General features: G+C 35.5%; 1 protein-coding gene across 1 annotated transcript; it reads left to right on the plus strand.

Annotated features, from left to right (window-relative positions):
- The first annotated feature begins 2,270 nt into the window (after positions 1 to 2,270).
- On the plus strand, positions 2,271 to 15,672 carry LOC142345967 (3-hydroxyisobutyrate dehydrogenase, mitochondrial-like). The gene is made up of 7 exons (XM_075398434.1): positions 2,271 to 2,385; positions 4,007 to 4,208; positions 5,158 to 5,276; positions 6,225 to 6,355; positions 10,128 to 10,204; positions 14,444 to 14,600; positions 14,929 to 15,672. Exons 1-7 carry the CDS (start codon positions 2,307 to 2,309, stop codon positions 15,088 to 15,090), a joined length of 927 nt encoding a protein of 308 aa, XP_075254549.1. The 5' UTR covers positions 2,271 to 2,306; the 3' UTR covers positions 15,091 to 15,672.
- Positions 15,673 to 21,629: the final 5,957 nt, after the last annotated feature.

Below are 21,629 nucleotides of genomic sequence, written 5' to 3' on the forward strand. Positions count from 1 at the left end.
TGTGTTTATTTCCATTTTCGTCATTGTCAATTTTGCGAGTTTTTAAGCCACGATATTCTTGGTAGCAGTCCCCCTGGTTGGTAGCTACTGATGAGGAATCCTAGTTTGCCCGAAAACGGCTGCAGAACGCTGCTGCTGGTTGGTAGCTAGTGGTGGGGAATCCCGGCTTGCCAGGAAAAAACAATGCTGCGGAATGCCGGTTGTCGTTGGTTGTTGCTGCTGGTGGGGAATCCTGCTTAGCCAGAAAAACGGCTGCAGAACGCTGCTGCTGGTTGGTAGCTGCTGGTGTGGAATCCTGGTTAGCCAGGAAAAAATGGCTGCGGGATGCAGCTTTTCTGTGGTTGGTGCTACTGGTGGGGAATCCTGGTTAGCCAGGAAAACGGCTGGAGAACGCTGCTGATGATTGGTAGCTCCTGGTGGGGAATCTCGTTGACAATAATGACGGGGTCCACCGGGGTCTGGGTGAGGAAGCTCGTTGACGGAAATGGCAGGGGCGCCACCGGTGCCTTGTTAGGGATGCTGAATCACAGAAAAAGACACCGGGGTTCGCTGCCTGTGCGGGGAATCGTGTTGACCACAATGGCTGGGGGGTCTGGGTGGGGAAGCTCGTTGACCGCAGTGGCAGGGGGCCCCACCGCTGCATGGATGGGGATGCTGGTTCACAGAAAAGACAATGGGGTTCGTCCGCTGCCGTGGTGGGGAAACCCGTTGGCCACAATGACTGGGGGTCCACCGGGGTCTGGGCGAGGAATCTCGCTGACCGCAATGGCAGGGGGTTCCACCGATGCCTGGATGGGAATCTCGTTGACCACAATGGCTGGGGGTCCCCGAGGTCTGGGTGGGGATGCTGTTTGTCTAAAAGGGTGATTGGCGTTCCGCCCTTCCTTCAAGACTGAAAAGTTTTTATATAGGTTTAAAATTTTTAATAACTTCCAACCAATGTGGGGTTAGGTCTTGAACTTAGCGGCGTGTGGTAGTTGCAGTCGTAGTTTCGTGCCTTCTAACGTTGTTAAGTCATGTTGTGGAAGCCCAGTGGTCGGTAGAAATTGAGTAACTATTTGTTTTTATTAAATCATGGTTTAGCTACCGAATCAAATCGTTGTTACTATCACGTGTTTTTATTTCCATTTTCGTCATTGTCAATTTTGCGGGAGTTTTCAAAGGCACGATCTTTTAGGTAACAATGATATTTTTATTTGTAAATATAAAATATATTTTTCAATATACGACACGATTATTTAAATTTAATTTTATTTAAATTGAAATGTTTGAATTTATAATCGACACATTTAATTATACGTTTGAATTAAAAAGAACAAATTGGGAAAATCTTACAAGCGAGGGTTTTGAGAACTTTACTAACGCTAATTAAGTATTTTTGCTATATCGACGGGTATAAAACTTGTAGAGTTGAATAGTGTAAACTTGTATACATTGAAGAATACTTCGCTGCACGAATCTCAATTAAAAATTTGTTAAGCAGCTTATTGTATGTCGCAATAATTTTTTGCATTTTCCTGTAGCCAACTTCACTTATTCCAAAAAATAATGTGATTTATACAATCAATGGCTTTTTCCCCTCGAATTGTTTTGATCAATAGTTTGTTTTGCCAGTTCATATAAATGTAACTCGGTCGCTGAGTAGTTTTTGTTTTCTCGATGATGCCTAACACTCAGTTTTTTTTGAAGAAATGATTCTAATTTTTTGTCTGTTTTACAGTCAATTTGTGTCAACTTATTCATAGTTGTTGATCCGTAGACTGAAACACCATGGTTGAACATATACTTTGTATGCTTTAATCATGATTTATAGTCAATACTTTCCTTGGTCTGTGAAAAGTTTTAAGCCAAATTGTTCAGTTTGTTTTCTACTTTTGTGTTGTCTTCATTGAAGTTCAATTAAGCATCAACTCGCACGCCAAGATACCTGAAGAAAAAAGAGTTTTTCAGTTTGAAATTTTTTGTTTTTATCTCTAGTCTGCAAACAATTTTTTTCTGAAAATCTTGGTATCCAATCATATGCGCATTACCAATTATTGTACGAGTATAGTTTTCTCATAATAATGCTCTCGTTTGTTTAAGCCTGTGTTGTATTATGGCTAAAGGATTGTGGCGTTATGTAATAAATTCTCAACATTCTTTAAAATTTAAGGATTTAAGTTGTTATCCTGTCTTAGGATAATTTTTGCACGATTAGTTTGATTTTATTTTACTTTGTAGTGTTTTCTGAGAAACATTGGATGCGATGAGGATGCTGAAATCGGTTCAAAATTTTGTCTATTTCAGATAGTTGTGATCTGTGCGTGATGGCGGCTCCCAAGATTGCGGGTTTTATTGGTCTGGGAAACATGGGGTCATATATGGCGAGAAATATGATAAACAAGGGTAAATATATTTATAACCAGGTGGTGCGGTAATGTGCGTTGAAAAAAATGAATTTCAAAGACAATAAAGCCATCAGCTGCAATTAAACGAACTCATTTTTACCTCCGTAGGAAGCTGTTGAGACTGGCCTTTATCCATAGTGTCATACGACTACAGAAAGAAAAAATATTAATATAATCAATTGCGCCTTCCTGCAACGTCCATAATGTGACAAGTAACTTTTCATTAATGTGATAATATGACAAGTTAGCTGAACGGAAGCACAAAATTGGAAAACGTCCAAATGAAGTTGAAAACTCGTAGTTTCAGAACTAAAATCAGTCTTTTAAAAGATAAAACAGCAATGAAGACTTGTTTTAATTGATTTGAAGCAGTATGCGACCTCTCGGTTTGCTGAGACTACGCTACAAGGAGACAGAAAGGAGACAAAAATGGCAATTCTCAAAAATCTATGAATTATTTTGAAATTTTTTTAAAAATCATCATTGACAACAACCATCAGCTTTCAACTAAAACCATGAAACGTATTGACTTTTCACTGACTAGGAAACCGACTAGACATGTCCTTACTCTGAGACTAGGTCAAAGACTACAAAATAACAACGAATAAAAGCTCGAATAACAACTCAAAATTTCAAACAATTTTACGCAAACAGTGTTGAAACCAAAAGTTTTTCGCTGAAATTATAATGTATGATCACTGGCCTTCATTTGCATTAATTGAAGAGATTAATTGTTGAGATTTGAATTAAGGATTGTTTTAACGGTTTTCGCCTGCACTACCGGTCAATTTGGAGAAGAAGAGCAACAAAAAAGCATATTTGGTGCCCTTTGTCATGAAAATTGAGAAATATGCTCAATTTTCAAAAAATGTAGCCAAAATATTTTGTAGCAAAATAGTTCAAAATTTTAGCTAAAAATACGAAAATTGTGAAAAAAAAACAGCGGATGTGAGTCTGACGTTCACAAAACTTCCGTAATTCCTCCGAAAAGGCAAAATTAAAAAAATATATTTTTAATTTGATATTCTACGCTTGACTAGCTTTCAAAACTCCTTACGATGAATATATCGATTGGCAAAAATTGTTCTGTTGTAAAATTAGCTTTCAAGAGATTAACTAACTTAGTCAAGGTCCCCAACAATTCTTCGACATTTTGAAGCGGGTATTTGTCGCAAAGCTGGTCATCATTCCAAATAAGTAAATCAGATTTCTTTTGAAATTTTCCCCATATTCACAAATTTTGTATGTTTTTTGTTTGGTGAGACTCTGGTTATCAAAATTTGTTTGGTGTAGCTCGGTTTGGGCAATTCTCTGTAGCTTTGCATACACAAATGGCTCCAGCAATAAATACCATCAAGCAATTTTAGACTCAGCATACAAGTTTCTCTCAAATTTGATATTAGCCTATCAGAATAGATTCAAATCTTCCTCCGGAATTAAAAATCTCAAATGGGGCTATCGAATCGATGTCAGGCTTTTACCATCAGTATTAATAATCAAAGACAAAGCTGAGACCCATTTGAATAGCCTTCCGCGTGGAGTCTATTTAATAAGTTTATCACACCAATCAGACTAACACAACATCAGAATTAGATCTCAAATTATAATCTGTTTGACAGGTTATCAGTTAGTTGTCCATGATGCAGTGCCAGCGGTGACCTCTAAGTTCGTCTCAGAGGGCAGTGGGGCCACAGCCGCCTCCTCTCCTGCACAACTAGCTGAAATGTGTGGAGAGAAGGGTGCTGCAGCCATCATATCTATGGTGCCAGAGGGCTCTCACATGCGAGAGGTCTATCTGGGATCGGATGGAGTTTTGAAAGGGTCAGTTGGTTCCTGGAAATTCAAGTCTTGGAATCCGTTAATGGAGCTTTCTCGTACTGTAGCCATCGCAACCCCAATTTTGTAATCGTAGTTGCAAATATTGTGGAATTTTGTATAGAAAGTGGTCTGGAAAGGGCCAGTTTCTCTCCTCGAACATAAGAAAAGCGGGAGTCAGTTATCCTATACTGCCCGGGCCGAGGCGTCCACCCGTATTCCACAACTATATTAAGCGAGAATAAAGGTGTACACCAAATTAGCAGCCATACGTTAATAGTTACTCGATATATGGCATATACATATAGGATCAGATTTGTTCAGTTAACTAAGTTAACATTATAGTTTTTTTTTATCTTGAAGTTTGTTAGTGCAATTTTGGATTTTGCCGTTTGTGCCCCCCCCCGCTGCCAATTACAGAGCACAGGACGTTACATAGTAAATCATTGTAAAAATATGGCACGTGCGCTTGTGGGGATCAAATAATATATATCCACTAAGCTCTGGGGCGGGGGGCACAAACGAAAAACATGCAAATGTATTATTTTCAATATGTAAATGCTTACTTCGAAAGAAGTGAGAAGTGTTAGGAATTCAATACTTTAACTTGCAAATTTGGCATTGTGGTCATTTGAGTTCTATGTCGGGTGCTCCCAAACACCCCCCCCCCCCACCCCACCAACCCCAACCCTTTGCTTCGATTCTCTGAAATTTTAATGACCCCTTTTGAGATCTATTCTGTTTGCCCCCCCCCCCCCGTGTATTTGTTTGCCCCCCCCCCCCACCCCCCCCCCCCCCCCCAGTTACAAATTATATGTTGTTATATAGCACGTTACTATGTAAGAAAATAGCAGGTGCTCCTGGGGGGCGTAAAAATATAAGCTCACATAGGTGGGGGAGGGGGGTGGGGGGGGGGGGCAAAACAGAATAGATCCCCCTTTTGTTTGTCTTTCAGTGGTCCTTCAAAGTCGACTCTGCTGTTGGATTCTTCGACCATTGACATTGACTCCGCACAGCAAGTGGAGAAGGAAGCCTCTAAGTTGGGGTACACGTTCATGGACTGTCCAGTGTCAGGTGAAGAGAGAAAGTTTTATTTCAGGCACTAGCGTGATCAAACCAAATTTTTTTACACTGATTATACTTAATGTACTCTAAGAGGTGGGACTAAATATTACACTTTATTTAATCTATTATATGGATCTAAAATATCGAGCATAGAGATCAAGAACCGTCAATGAAATGCAAATAATAGCTTAAATTTCACACCCAATGAGCGGGGACACTTTAATCAGACTGAGCCATACTAGAAACATTTGAAACATTATAACTGTAACATGCCAGTGTTTCGACTGATTTTGTTGTCATACGTAACTTAGTCATTGTCATTTAATAACTTTTAACAATAAATTCCTTCAGTAAAAAAATTCTGAAGAGGATAGCCAGTGAGCACCATGTAGCTCTTTCAAAATAACCCTAGTCAAAAATAAGGAATAACAAAAAAATGCAAATCCAAATTTACAAAACATTTCTATTTTAAGAAAAAATTCAGATAGTAAGGTCAAAAATGAGTTTTGTTTTTAATTAAATGTACAGATTATTGTATAAAAGTGTATATTGTTTATAAGTGTTTAAATAATTGTATTAATAATCACGTTCTACCCGGTGAGTGGGGTGGTGATGGGCTCCATTGCCTTATTCTTGTAGTGCAAGAAAAGTTAATTTTTCAACCAGTTCCAAGTACTCTCTGCGACTGGAAAAGCACGCGTCCAAGTGCTAATTGAAGATCGATGGCTCGTCAATTCCTGGAATACATATAGCAATACTGAGAGTATTGCTAGTATTTAAATTGTAATATTTTATATCACTAAGTTAACAATTATTAATACATATATATGTATGCATTAACAATTTTTATTTTAGTGACATAAAATATTACTATTCAAATACTAGCAATGCTCTCAGTATTAAGTTAGAGAAATCAACCTCTAGAAAATATGAGCGCAATTGTCTCTTTGTTTCAAGGTGCGGTTCCGGCAGCCAAAGCAGCCACCCTGACCTTCATGATAGGAGGTCCAAAATTCGAAGAAGCCAAGACTGTTCTGGAGCCAATGGGCCAGAGGTTTTTCCACTGTGGCCCAGTAGGATCTGGACTTGTAAGTTGTGTCAATAATAAATGAATTTATTTTAAATAAATAAATAAATAAAAACAATAATAAAGCTGAGCGGAGCTATATTGCTGTGCTCTTGGTGTTAGTACAACTCGAAGAGGAGGACTATTGGTGTAGCGTCTTTTTTATCGATAATATTCTGAATTGTATTTAAAACAGTATGTTAAAGTCAATGCCGCGCGTGAAATTTTAGTGTTTAGGTGTAACGGCTGAACGAATTGAAGAGCAAAGAGATGAGAAAGTAGTTTTCAATTCATGCTGCGTTTTCGACCATCTAAATCATATATTATTGTATTATATGCAATCTTGGGTTAATTTGGTGATAACGCCATTATGGACGTTTTTAGCGGTTTTTGTACTCTTTTTCCAGTTTTTAGATTTCGGTGAATTTTTTTGATTGAAATTAGTTTTCTTGTGGGTTTTCATACCCCTTTAATTTTGTTAATATCACTTGAAGTTTGTTTTTGCTGAAGAAAGTGGGCTAAATTTTAACATTTTTTGCTTAATTTTTCTGTTTTTCGTTTTTTTTGACAAATTACTGGTTATTCTGCCTTTCAGATTATTTTTTCATGTTCAATTGTTTAATTAGGTTTAGTTAAAGGGCTATTGTGACTACGTGAATTAAACAATTAAAGGTTTTATAGTACATGTTTTTATAAAATGAGTAAATCAATTCTGCTGTTTTTTTTCGTTTTTTACTTCTTTCCGGTCTTTTCCGTGTCTTTGGGTGTCGTTTGCTTGCTTAACGAATCAATAGGAGTTGATTCATAAAGTTTGCTAAAGCTGAGACTACAACTCTCAGCTAACATTATTTAAAAAAACAGGTTTCTTAGATTTTGTCTAGGTTTTTAATTGCTCTCAAACAATGTTTGTTGCAAATAATTAGTCCTGTGGTCTTTTTAATGCAATTTTTTGCTCGAACGATTTTTTGTTCGACCCATTTGACTTTTCGTCTTCAATAACGTGATAACAGGTAGCACCCGGAGGGCATTAATTGAGCCTTACGAGCCTTAATTGAGGCATTAATTGAGGCTCTTAGAGCCTTACGCTTTACATGTCTCTAAGAATCCGATTCACCGAAACAGTTTTGAGGAATAATTTGAGGGTGTGAGGGGGCGGTTCTCAGTCTCAGATGTTTGACTCCCTCTGTCGTGTTTCAATCGTGTTTATGCGGCTCTTTTCCAGAAATTAGGTGGGCAAGTTTTCTAACATGTGCAGTTTTGTTGAACAGAAATTGAGCATATTAGACATTCTGTTATCGGAAATTGTTACATTCTGTTATCGGAAACTCACAACTCGTTAAAAATTTCCAAGACTATGTTTTCGCATTTTTCTTTTTGTAATTTGTTTTTTTTTGTTTGTTTTTATTCAAATTGGGTGATATAATGAAGTAAATAGTTTTGATAGTTTAGTTAGATAGGGCATAAGTTAGATAGGACATAGTTAGATAGGGCATAAGTTCTACCTCGAGACGATTCCGGAGTCTTCCGGCTATATTTTTTGTTTTGCCGTCTGACGCTCTTTTCCGTTTTACTTTTTTGTTCTAGAACGTTCTGTCGCTTCACGTTTTCAGTCGCTTTTTCACGCTTGATTCTTGCTTTTTTTGCGTGACCTAAATTGCGTTCATTCATAAATTATGTCTTTTCTAAAGCAAAGTGGATTGGTAGCCGAGTGGTTAATGCTTCTGAAGCGTACTCCGGGGACTGAGGTTCGAATCTCTGTGTGGTCAATACTTTTTGCACCCAAAAATGTTCTCAATGCTGGAATTGAGTTTCAAATTAAAGTTTCTTGGGTGGCCGCGATAACATTTTACAACTCATTTCTATATCTGTTTCTATCTTTATTTTACTACACGCTAGTCTATATAAACATACGCCGCAGACTATTCGGACAGTCTGCGGCTTATATTTAGATTTGTTTAGTAAAATAAGTAATAATCATCTAAATTTTGAACACCAGACCTGTGTGAACACTATTAAGCTATACCGCCTGTTTATTTGTAACATAAACAGGCGGTATAGCCTAATAGTGTTCACACAGATCTGGTGTTCAAAATTTAGTAGATGATTATTACTTATTTTATTAAACAAATCTAAACATAAGCCGCAGACTGTCCGAGTAGTGTGTAACAGGAGAGCTTTTCTTTTTGACAGTCGATTTCAATTTAAAAGAAATGAGATATGACCCCGAAATAATTATAAGATCAATTTTGTAGAAAAGAAACAAGGTTCACATCCTAACAAAACGATACTGAAAAAATTCAAGAGTCAATGATGTAATTGTCCCTCGGATTATGAATTATACAAAAAGTTGCTTCTTTGTCATTCCGTGGTATATTTATCTGTCAATTTTCCGATTATTAGTAGCCGCGAAGTGATGGAGAGGCCATTATTGGTCTCCGTGGTTTATTGTAATTCCTCCGTTTCCCTATTTTGTTATGACAATCTTTTTATGCGCCAAGTAGTCAAAGCTCGACTCTTTTTGATGTCTTCTACCTTTCAATGGTTGAGTTGCTGTGTGACTTCGTTTATTACTAGTTCTCAGTGAAGTTCTCAGTGAATGCTCTGGGGGTCACCCAATCCTTTTTAAAAAAATGTTTGAAAGAAAAGAAGAGTTTCCTATCAGAATTTTGATTTGTTTGGCTAATAAATTTTTTGCCCTTAATCCTGCTGATCTTTTCTGTCTAAGAGGCTCAGCGGTCTATTTAGAGGCTGTTTTCCGACTATCTGTCGCCCATGTTTATTTCCGACGTGTTTAACAAATGTATTGTATAGAATTCGGATTGGGACTTTTGTTTCTTGTAAATTTACACATTAGTGTCAGGTGTTTTATTTCTCGTTCACCTGAAAGTGGTTTTTTCCAATTAAGTAGGCGTGGGGAAAGATTTTATGACTTCACTTGGATGATTGAGTCTAATAATGATTGAGTCGTGATAAGAACGGTGAGAGATCGTAAGCACTCGGCTCAAAACTAGATGCAATTGTTTTTAAATTTTCTTCTGAGTGGTTAAAGAATATTTGGGTTAGGCAGATTTGCTTTTGGTAAGTCTTTGATAACATTAACTGTTTCAGAGACTTCCGAAATGTTTTCCTTATAATTTTTAGTTTCTGTGGGCAAAAAATTACTCAGCGGTTAGAGCGTTTAACCGGTTGGTTTTGAAGACATTTAACTAAAAGATTTTTAATAGCACATTTTTATTTGTAAATTTTCTCAATTTTTGAAACTTTTCGAGCTTTTTTTATTTAGCTTCTAGTACTCAAAGAATATTTTTTCTGAGTTTTAGTGTCTGCTAATTTTGATAATTAGCTGCACATTTTTAGGAAGTTAACGCCAATCTCAATTTTCTTTTTTTTAAATCTCATCTATCAATTATCTCTAGTTTTTAGGTGTTAGGAATCAATGAAGATAGGTTTAGTTCAAATTGTTTGATTTACTTTTGCTAGAAACCGTTACTTCATTGAAGACATCTTTTTTATAGTGAATACTTATCTTCGTCTTTTTTTGTCTGTGTTTGTTCGTTTAGTTTTGTGGTAACTTTTTTTAAGGGGGGTGCCTTCAAGGTAACAGCCACGCCTGCTATTCATGGACTTTTGTTGCGAGCGTTTGATCAGGCTTTTAAAAGCCTAAATCAGCTACTTTGTTTTGTGAATCCTATAGCAACTAGATGTGTACTTGTGTGCGTTTTTGTATGTTTTTTTCCTTATATCAGTGTGTTGATTCTGCGTGACTTAACTTGCTCAACCTGTTCCTGTTTTAGACTGCCAAGATTTGCAACAACATGATGCTTGCCATTTCTATGATTGGAACCTCCGAGACACTCAATTTGGGCGCCAGGTGTGTACGAAATACTATTGAGTAACTATGAGTATTTTAAGTACCAGTGGGCAGAATTGACTGTTGGAGCTAACAACTGCAATGAAAACTATTTAGTGGCAAAGGTTTTTTCGCAGGGAAAGTGTATCGCGTTAGAATATTCACGTGTCGAACGAGGAACAGGAACGCAGATTTCAGAAGCGAGGATAGTCTTATTAATAGCTGTGATAGTGATAGCTCGGCGAATCTAGTATTGACCATCTCTTGGTGTTTAATAGCCGCACAGCGATAGCTGGGGCTATTATTGCCCTTCTCTTGGTTTTTTATTACAATGCAAAGAATTTGAATTGTGTTGGGGCGCTGTCTTTTTTTTTAAGATCTGTTCACACATTTTCATGATTTTTGAAGTCAAATTGGAGTAGTGATTTTGGTCACGCCGAAACAGGAAATGGAGCGAAAAAACGAGTGGTTTTGCGGCGTGATTTTTTTTCGCTCTAATTTTAAAGTAGAGTGAGGAAACGGTGTTTGAACAAAAATTCGCTTTCTCGCTAGTGGTTTTTTGTTCACATGCGGAATTTCACTCTGATTTTCACTGTTTTTTCGATTTTTTGTTCTGATTTTTTTAAAAAGGTTTTCTCTATTCACTCGTAGTCCATTCTATGTCTAGTTTTTCTGTTTAGTCAATGAAAATTCTTTGAATTGTACGTCAGGACTTGTCCTGCTATGTTTTTTTATTTCGTCGTCATGATTTTTGTTACGACCATATGACGTCACAGCCACTTTTTGTTCATTCTTTCATGCAATTTCAACTGAATTGCATGTGTGACGTCCTTTTTCGGTTTTAGTGGAGCGAGTTTTTTTCATGCGCGTGATTGAGTTTTTGGTCACACTTGACTTACCTCACTCTCAAAAATGACTTTCTCACTTTGAAATTGACTTTTATTTACTTTAATTCAAAGAGATAAGGTCAAATGGGTGTGTGTCACTCTACATGAAGGTTATTTGAGATCAGCTAATAGAGGCAGCAATAACTTATACAGATTTTTTAACCAAAATATAACAGATCAGCCTTCAATGAAAATACGAGTTTTTTTGGTCTGTCTTTTTTACTGTTTTTTTTAGACTTCAGATCTACGAATCTATTGCGGCTATTTTCTGGCAATCTGTCGGCTATGTTTTACAATTCAAAGAATTTGAATCGTATTGGGGCGCTGTCTTTTTTTTAAGATCTGTTCACACATTTTCATGATTTTTGAAGTCAAATTGGAGTAGTGATTTTGGTCACGCCGAAACAGGAAGTGGAGCGAAAAAGAGAGTGCTTTTGCGGCGTGAAAGTTTTTCGCTCTAATTTTAAAGTAGAGTGAGAAAACGGTGTTTGAACAAAAATTGGGTTTCTCGCTAGTGGTTTTTTGTTCACATGCGGCAATTTCACTTTAGTTTTTACTGTTTTTTCGATTTTTTGGATCGGATTTTTTTCGAAATGTTCCCAATCCACTCATATTTCATTCTAGGTCTAGTTCTTTGTTTGAACCAAATTTTCTTCGCTCGCTAGTGGCTTTTTTGTTCACATGCGGCATTTTGACATTAATTTTCAGTTTTTTTAAATTTTTGTATCTGATTTTTTTAGAAATAGTTTTCCCAATTCAGTGGTAGTCCGTTCTAGGTCTAGTGTATTGTTTAGTCGATGAAAGTTCTTTGAATTGTACGTCAGGACTTGTCCTGCTATGTTTTTTATTTTGTCGCCAAGATTTTTGTTACATGCATATGAGGTCATGATTAATTCATCTATTGTTTATTCATTCTTTTCATGCGCGTCTGTTTGGCTGCAATGCATGTGTGAAGTCATTTTAAAACTTATTTGAGCGAGTTTTTCTCCATTTGCACGAATAGTTTTTTGGTTAGACGTGACTTACCTCATTTTTATAGTGAATTTGTATCTCTAAACTTGATTTTTGTCACTTTAATGGAGGAGTTGAGGTCGATCTTTATTAAGAGCCACGAAGCGATAGCGAGGCCATTTTGGTCTCATTGTATTTTTTTCTAATTCGTTGCCTTCGTCGATGGTTATTGAGACTATTTCGCTTCACTTTCAGTGACATTTAACTGCTGTGTAGTTGAATTTGTGTACGTGACGTTATTTGTTCCTCTTCTGCGTAACTTTTAGGCCATTTGTGTCATAAATTTTGGACTTACCTAACTCAAAAAATGACGTCACTCATTTCATAAATTTTATGTTTTGATAACAGTTTTTTTGTTGAAGATTAAAGTGCATCCAAAGAATATCACAAAATGAAATGCTCTATTTCCCGAAGATTAGAATTGTTGAACTTCTAATCTGAAGCATTCAATTTTAACAGAGCTTTATTCTTCGAGCTGTTTCCTTCATATGTCATATAACAATTACATTCCGAATCTAATCCTTCGAGTTCTAAACCCTCAGACAACACGACAATTAGTATAAAAACTTTTAAAATTTGTTAGGTCTTAATTTTTACACATTTTAGACTACATGCTATTGCAACTTTGTTTTGCAATATGACTGCTATGTTGATTTTTATAGCTACGAAGCTGTAAGCTGAGCTGAGCTATATTGAGGTACTCATGGTTTTTTGCTTTTTTCCGATGTCGTACGCTCATTTTATTAAATTTTCTCACGCCGCTGAGTTGGGCGGTTTGGTTAACGTATTCACGTCGCGCCTCGCCTGTTTTACGGACCTCGCCTCGCCTGTTTTGCGTGACCTCATTTTTTACGCTCAGGAGAGGTGAATTTTAGCCGAAGCGACGAAATGAGGTTCAGAAGCGACGAAATAAAAAAACTAATTTGAATCTAATGTCAAAAGTTTTTTTTAGCCACCATCATCTACTAAAACGGTTGTTATTTAGGCGCTGACCTTCATTTTTGATTAGTTCTAATTTTTGTTTTACACAAGTTCACGTTTGATTTATGTCTTACCTCAACCAGGGTTTCATTTGAATTGAATTTTGAATTCATTCAAAAATTACGGAAATACTTTAAATATAAAGGTCAAAATGGGAAATCAAAAGATTCTGGATAAACATAAATCTCGTGCATTAAGCTTAATTTAAAAAGCATAGTGCATCAAGTTATCAAAGTTTTGTAGTGTATACTGCTGCGTTGTGTTAGTACTCAGCCTAATGTCTGCAATTTACCAGGCTGAATTCACAGTTTTTAACGACTGTAACGAAAGGAAAACCTAAGGAAAAACCTAAGGAAAAACACTTTTCCTAACCTAAGGAAAAACTTCAAGAACAACAAAAGACGAAGTTTAGGAGCTTCTCAAAATTCTTACAAAAACTTCCTGGCGTGGCAATCATCATCATCATCGTTTGTTTATACACTTCTTTCGTCAGACTCAGAAGTGTACTGTTCCGTATTAGGAGTAAAAATGTTCACGGAAAAGAAATGTTTTTAAAGCTGATTTGAACTGATCAACTCCATTCTGTTCTCTGATCCACTTGGGGAGTTTGTTTCACAAGACAGCACCTTGGTAATCAAAAGCATATCGTCCAAGTTTTGAAGACCTTTTGGGTACAACCAATACCACTACATTTCGGGAAGTTTTTGCTCGTTTTTCAAACACGTCTAAATAGTCTGGAAAACTATAATTATTCTTTTTCTGGCTGTTTGCATTAAATGTATCTGAATTTCCCAAGGTTTAAAGCTGCCAAAGCGTGATCAGCTGAAACAACTTTTGGGAAATATGCGGGTGAACAAAAAGCAACACTACCTACCCGGACCTTGCTCACAAAGTAAGACGATTATTCCGTTTTACAATTGCGCAGAATAACCGTGCTAGGGGTATTAGCCGGAATTAGAAAGCACGCCTATTGGCAAACAGATTTCATGAGGACGAAGTTAACAAGACATAAATCAGCATTGGATAGACAGAACAGCTTCCTAACAATAATGTTTATGTTTCAATTAATGCTGAACAACTTTAGAGGAGATTCTAGGTGGAAGTAAGCTGTCCTCTTTGACACTTATCCTGTCTTCGATCGAATTGAATAATAAAGATGTGTCCCCTATCCGATAGCTTTTTCTCATTTTATATAATGCCTTAGTTTTATATTTTCATATTCTTTTAACTGTAAAGTTCATCTATACCATACGTATTAGAGTTGTGTGTTAGAATTTTTGGAAATCACTCCAACTGAACCGTATTGCTATTTGATTACAAATTGTTGGGTGAAATTTGAGGCATTGTTTACAATCATGTTCTGTTCTGTTGTGTTATGCAGGATGGGTCTGGATCCCAAATTATTGACGGACATCTTGTGTGTGAGCAGTGGTCGGTGCTGGTCAGTAGACACATACAATCCAGTGCCTGGAATTAAGGAGTCGGTACCAGCTTCCAACGACTACAAGGATGGATTCGGAACTGCCCTCATCACAAAGGTAATTGATAACTAAGTAGATTAAAGCATTTTGTTGACGTTCTATTGTGCGGTAATTTGCCAGCTATTTTTTACCAATTTCACTGAGAATGTAGCAGTGATTTTTATAACATAACTAGAAATGTTCCCCTGTTTTTGACATTGTCTAAACGGGGTTTCGAACCTTGCTTCAGCCCCCCCCCTTTGAATTAAATTGCCCCGCCTGTCATATGAGAGCAATTTGTCCGACATTAGCCGGCGTACGTTTTTTCTATCAAAATTCTTCCTAGGCTCCAATTTGTCTCAACTAATAGGACCATAATTTTCGCCACAAGCTATTTTGATTGCAGGATTTGGGTCTGGCCCAGACGGAGGCGACCAAGTCAAAGAGTGCGACTCCTCTGGGTTCCATTTCTCATCAGATATACAGGACCATGTGTGCACAGGGTTATGGATCAAAGGACTTCTCAGTCATATACAAAATACTGTCGGCCAATGACTCCCAAAAATAAGAACGATCATCGTTTAAAATGAGAACTTCGCCCGAAGCAAATTTTGAAAACATTGCTTAAATTCCTTAAATTAGTTTGATTAAGCTGGAAATTTCACTTTTTCGCCTACCTCCCACCATATTTTGCCATTGTATATCTTACTTTCCCATTCCGTTTTGTAATGGAGATGTTAGTTCTTTTCTTAAACAAAATTTCGAAATAAACAAACAAAGTAGGCGGTATATTGATTTTTATCTACTGACAAGTTTGTCCTCCGATAAATTTATTTAAGCGGTTGCAACAGCGTTTTAATTAAAATGTTTAAAAGGTGGTGTGAGATATGTTGAAAATTGATGATTTGTTAGTAAGGCGGAATTTGTTCAAACTGTTTTGCTTTACTTTATATATTGCTCAGATTCTCCGAGACAGAACTGTCCAAGTTTTTGCAGTGTTTGTAAGTCTCAACATAAATTATCAAATGAACTTCCATCATATATTACATTTATCAGTGCAGTTGTACAATTATTTAATATATCAGAGCTTCATTTTTGTAGGTTTCATTTGAATTGAATTGATTCGAGGAGTAAAAATTATATTTGCAAACTTTTTTGTCTTAGTGTAATCAGTTATGTCACCTACCTTATAGCAATTTCAACAGTTGGCTGAAGAATTAAAAGAAACAATAGTTAAAACACTAAACGGCTATGCTCGGTTAGGGCTAGAAATTAATCGGTATAAGGGGTACACCAGTGTGACAAGAAGAGGTTATACGCAAGACGAGGACTGACATAGTGTAAACTGCTGCCTAACAAGTTATTTATTTAGCTTATACAGCGTCTATGAAAGTAAATGTCGCAATTTTTGCACAAACAATTTTTGACTGACACCCGGCTATTGACACTGAAGATTAACATCAAATGTCGTAGAATTTTATTTCATAATATTAATTTGAAATGGACAAAAACTCTTATGACCTTTGTTAATGCGATTTTGTGTCTGACCCTTTTAACTTTTCGTCCTCAAAAACAGGATAAATAGGTAAAGCCTGGAGGGTATTAAGATTAAGTGGTTGAGAAGCTCTCTTAGAGCCTTACGCTTTACAGTCCCTAAGTATGCCATATACCGCAACTTTTGAGCAGACAGTTTCGTGGAAGGGAAATTTCTTGATCTGAAAAGATTGAAATACGTTTCACCTGCTCTTGGGTTGTAAAAAGGCTCACTCAACGACGAAAAACTATCAGATTTCTTTCGATGGCACTTAAGAAAAGTTAGAGAAAATACCGATAATCATTGGCCACTTCTGATCACTAACGGCTTTTAAGTAAAAGTCCCCTCTCCTAATTTTGTCCTTAAGGTCCAATTTTTGAACCAAAGTAGTTGAATTAACGAATGCATAATTTTTTCAAACTCATTCAATTATTCTTACCTGATAAAAACGGAAGAATTATAATTATTTAGTTTGTTTACAGGATTAAAATAGGGAAAATGATAGCTGTCTTCTCTGTTATTTGATTGATTTATACTGTTCTTGCCTGGTGCAAGTGCAGAAACAACCAGCTGGTATTTTCATTGCCCATCGGGGTGCCCACAGGATAAGATGCTTTGTTTGAAGTCAACAATTCATGGTAGTTCAAAATCAGGCATAATAAAAATTGAATTGATAAAGTTTTTCAATTTTTCGGAGACAATTCGCACCTAAGAGATTCTCAACTTTATTTTCAAAATAGAAGAAACGATATTGTTACATTATCTCACTTGGCAATGAAAGCAATTCAGTTTCAATCGGCAAGAAAAACATTATTCAATTATCGCGAGCACATCACTTTTCGGCAAAGCTAAATCCAAAAACTTCTTGAAAGCAAAAGTAAAAACAAAGTTTCAAAATGTCAAGCAGTTCTAAAAATTAAAATGTCATGAAATTTTGCACGAAATACTTGTTTTCTCCTTTAACAAATTAGCTTCGTCGTAAATAAATTAAAATATCAGTTGAAAATTGTTAAATCAAACTTTAATTTTGATGCTCAGTCGAAAAACGATCAATGAAAAAATAGGGAGTTGCAAAAAAATGCATTAAAAAGACCAAATGCCTGATTGATGCAGATGCTGAAAATTTCGTTGAGGGAAAATGACAAGTCCCCAATTGTCTTTTTGATCATAGAAAGTTTTGTGACTTTTGAAGCTTCTTGTTCTTTTTTCGCCCACTTTCAGGTGACCCTTTTATAATTTATAACCAGAAATTCCGAATTTCAACGAATCTTCAAGTATACAAGACACCATACCTGCTGTGCATTATATAGAGCAGAAATTAAATTGTATGACCAATAAAAACTTTCGAAAAATTACCCAGTAAAAAGTCCATAAAAAGGTTTACAGAAAAGATAAATTTTATAATAATGCTCAGCAAATAATTTTTTTAATCCATATTTGATAACTTTTAAAATTTCTTTTCAAAGATTCGAAGAAATTTATCAAGTAACTACGGTTAAGCAGCTTCTGAAATTTCTAATAATGAGAAAATTGTCGTTTGTTCAATATTTGCTCACGAGAAATTTTGATTACATAGAGCAATGGAGAAGCCAAAAAACTTCAAACATCAGTATCAATTGTTTCTGTATTAATTACTGTTAGACCTCATTAGTTAGACTACATCTAATTTTATTGGCTGTAGTTTCAATTAGACACGGTCAATTCAGGTATACAAGACAACATACCTGCTGAGCAATATATAGAGCAGCATTTAAGTTGTATGACAAATAAAAAATTTAAAAAATTACCCAGTAAAAAGTCCAAAAGAAAGTTTGTAGAAGAGATAAATTTTATAATAATGCTCAGTAAATAAACTTTTTTGATCCCTATTTGACATTTTTAAAATTCCTTTTTAAAGATTCGGAAGAAATTTGGCGAGTAACTGCGGTTAAGCAGTCTATGAAATTTCTACTAATGAGGAAATTTTCCTTTGTTCAAGATTTGCTCACGAAAAAGTTCGATTACATAGAGCAATGGAGAAGCCACAAAACTTCAAACATCAGTATCAACTGTTTCTGTATTAAATATTGTTAGACCTAATTAGACTACAGCTAATTCATTGGCTGTAGCTTCAATTAGACATAATCAATTCAAGTATACAAGACATTTCTGCTGAGCATTTTACAGAGTAGAATTTAAGTTGTATGACAAATAAAAAATTACCCAGTAAAAAGACTAAAAAAAGTTTCCAGAAGAGATAAATTTTATAATAATGCTCAGTAAATAAATTTTTTGATCCTATTTGAAAACTTTTAAAATTCCTTCTTAAAGATTCGGAAGAAATTTGGCTAGTAACTGCGGTTAAGCAGCCTCTGAAATTTCTACTAATGAGAAAGTTTTCCGTTATTCAAGATTGCTCACGAAAAAATTCGATTGCATAGAGCTATGGAGAAGCCAACAAAACTTCAATCATCAGTATCAATTTTTTTTAATTGCTGTTAGACCTAATTAGTTAGACTACATCTAATTTTATCGGCTTTAGCCTCAATTAGACAGAATCAATTATAAGCAAAAGCGACCATTTTGAGGTTTTGCTATCTATAAGGCAATACGTGTTGATAATTAGATGGCACCAAAAAGTACAAATAAGAAAAATTCCAGCCAAATCAGAAAAAAAAATTAAAGAAGCACTACATAGGACCACTAAAATTTGACTCAAAGTCTTCAAGCTAGTGATTCTTAAAATTTTTTGGAAAGGTCTTTAGGTTGATATTCGAGGATGAAGTTAGAAACATTCCGCAAGTATGTCGTAAAAATTTTATGATTTCAGTAAGTTTTAGCAAATAGCCCTGATTATGGTCAATGTTTTTACTCAATAAAAAATACGGAATGCGAAATTTTGACGCAACATGCGGAAATAGATTATATAACTAAAATTGATTAGACAATTTTTTAAGATACAATTTAGAAAATTTTACACTGCAAAGCCAACAGTAGACGTATGTAGTGACAAAATGTGACAATAACTAGATCAATTGAAACAGCAGGCATTTGTAAAATTTGACGCCTTCGGCTAAAAAAGGCTGCCACCAGCGGCAAAAACAAAGAGCAATTAGCAATTGAGACTTCAATTTCTGTCTTCATTTTCAAATCAAATTTAAAACACTAATGTCCTACAAGCTATGTGATCTTATAACAAATTATTTTGCTTGCTTCGATTTAATCTGAACTTAAAATGAATATTCAAATTAGAATCATCAGTGAGGATAAAAATAATTTTTTTGGTGGTATTAATCAATTCAAAATTAAAATGATGCAAAAATTTAGTTAAAAGCTCGTAAACTTGAAGTAACGCACCCAAATTGAGATGCTGAGTAATACACATCACCGGAGAAAGTCACTCTTTGACGGCGTTTCAGCAAATGGTCACATAATTGGGGAGAAACTTGAGCTAAAAGTCAATACCTCCAAAAAATAGAGGGTGATTTAAAATCTCATTTTTAAAAAACAATAAAACATTGGAAAAAAAATGAAAATCAGCATCTTCCTACCGAACGTGGAGACGAAAACTTCTACCAAACGAGCAAAATTATGCTCAAACCCTGTGAATGAAAATTTTCTTGACGCCAAAAGCAAAATCCGAAAGTTCAATAAAATGGGTGAACTTAAAGAATTAACAGAAAGCCACCATGAAACCATTAGTATCAACAGATCGCTGCATGACTTAAAAAAATAAAATCTGAAAAATGCATTAGAAGCGGCTTGCAATCTTAGAAACTCGTTTCAACTGTAGAGTTAGTGTTATGAATTAGATTTCTTAGATCTCTTTTTTCAGTGTTCCGAATTAATGAAAACTCCAAATAACAGTACGTTTACTTCTAAGTAAAAAGTTTATGCAACACGAACTTTGAATTAAATGATTTTGACGACAATAAAGATGTGTTAAACGTATCTATTTAAGTCTAAATGTTGAACAGATGATGGACTAAACAGGATGGTTCCAATAATCTAAGACGCAGAATAATAACTTTAAGATTTAGATGCTATCTAATTTTACGGTAATTTTGTGTATCGGTATCAACAAAAAGGCGTTGTTTGCCTGTTTTCAGAAAAAAATAATGACCAAGCGATGTTAGTAATAATCAAATAGATGCTTAATGCTGTCAGAACTAGAAACTAAAAAATTTATGTAAAATTTCAGAAATTTTTTTGACAAATTCTTCTACTCAAAGATACAAAAAATGATGAATTGTAGTCTATGCAAGCAGCGGTATCTTCTACGTCAATAGAATCAGCAAATTCCTCACAACAAATTCCAATTTTGAAGGACCAATGAGACTTCCGAAGGCGGTTTTTAGGAAGAAATATAATCATCGGCGAAACATTTCAGATTTCAAGGACATAAACCGACTGTGGGAGATATTGCTCTCGAAAAAAAAGGGACGATTTAATTAAAAAGTGCTGTAGCTTGGATGCAATTTTATGGGCGCAGAAAAAAATTTGACTTCCGGCGTGCTAGACTGAAGCATTAACTACTCGGCTAACATGGATTGTCATATCTTTTCTTAAAATATTAGTAGCCCCAATATTGTTACTAATCCTATTGAAAACCTCAAAGGAAAACAAAAAAACAAATCAACTGCTTGAATTAGCCGCACCTGAACCAGAAGCGCATCTGAGCACTAAGAGATTTTTTTACACTCTCAAATTGATTAGTATGAAAACCAAATCACTTTTTGGCTCAGCTAAATCACCATTGATCAGCTGTTAAACGTTTTTCACTGCTGCATAAATTTTACTCTTCAGAATTTTCATTAATATCAGCTCTATCAAAATTAGACACAACATGCGGGTCACTTAAAATAGAAGAGGTGTATCTTATAAATTTCTTTGGATGCCAAAAGTTATGACACTGCTGAGGTTCAAACCTAAGATCTCTCGACGAATGTTTGTTCGAATTTTGTTTTCCTACTTCTCTTCAGAATAAGTAACTAAAATTCAAAAGTAAGTAAAATTCTCTTCAAAGTAAGTAAAATTCACGCTGCAGATGTTGAACAGATCTTAAAGTTTCGTCTTCTCTAAATATCAAAAAATTGCAAATATTCTTCATTTAAAACGCAGGCGTCCTAGAGCAATAACGGACAAATAGAATAGTAGTAATAGAGTGAGTGATAGTCCCCCCGGGGGGGGGGGGTGAGGAACCCCATGTATTAAGATAGGGTATAGCGTATTTTTCGGGATTTGGGTCCTCCCTAACGTATTAAGATAGGGAATGAATTTGCATGTATTAAGATTAGGTATAACCAACATGTAATAAGATTAGGTATAGACTACATGTATTAAGATTAGGTATAGTCTACATCTATTAAGATTAGGTATAGCCTACATGTATTAAGATTAGGTATAGTCTACATGTATTAAGATTAGGTATAGACTACATGTAGTAAGATTAGGTATAGCCTACATGTATTAAGATTAGGTATAGTCTACATGTATTAAGATTAGGTATAGTCTACATGTATTAAGATTAGGTGTAACCTACATGTATTAAGATTAGGTATAGTCTACAAGTATAAGATTAGGTATAGTCTACA

Source organism: Convolutriloba macropyga, chromosome 9, assembly GCF_964194025.1.
Source record: "Convolutriloba macropyga chromosome 9, txConMacr16.3, whole genome shotgun sequence".
NCBI classification, from domain to species: Eukaryota; Metazoa; Xenacoelomorpha; order Acoela; family Convolutidae; genus Convolutriloba; species Convolutriloba macropyga.

What these genes read in the sequence shown, in the direction of transcription:
- LOC142345967 (XM_075398434.1), top strand. Translation starts at nt 2,307, where the DNA reads ATGGCGGCTCCCAAGATTGCGGGTTTTATTGGTCTGGGAAACATGGGG. An exon ending in TCGGATGGAGTTTTGAAAGG is followed by an intron (nt 4,209 to 5,157) that starts GTCAGTTGGTTC and finishes TTTGTCTTTCAG; the next exon opens with TGGTCCTTCAAAGTCGACTC. An exon ending in GAACTGCCCTCATCACAAAG is followed by an intron (nt 14,601 to 14,928) that starts GTAATTGATAAC and finishes TTTTGATTGCAG; the next exon opens with GATTTGGGTCTGGCCCAGAC.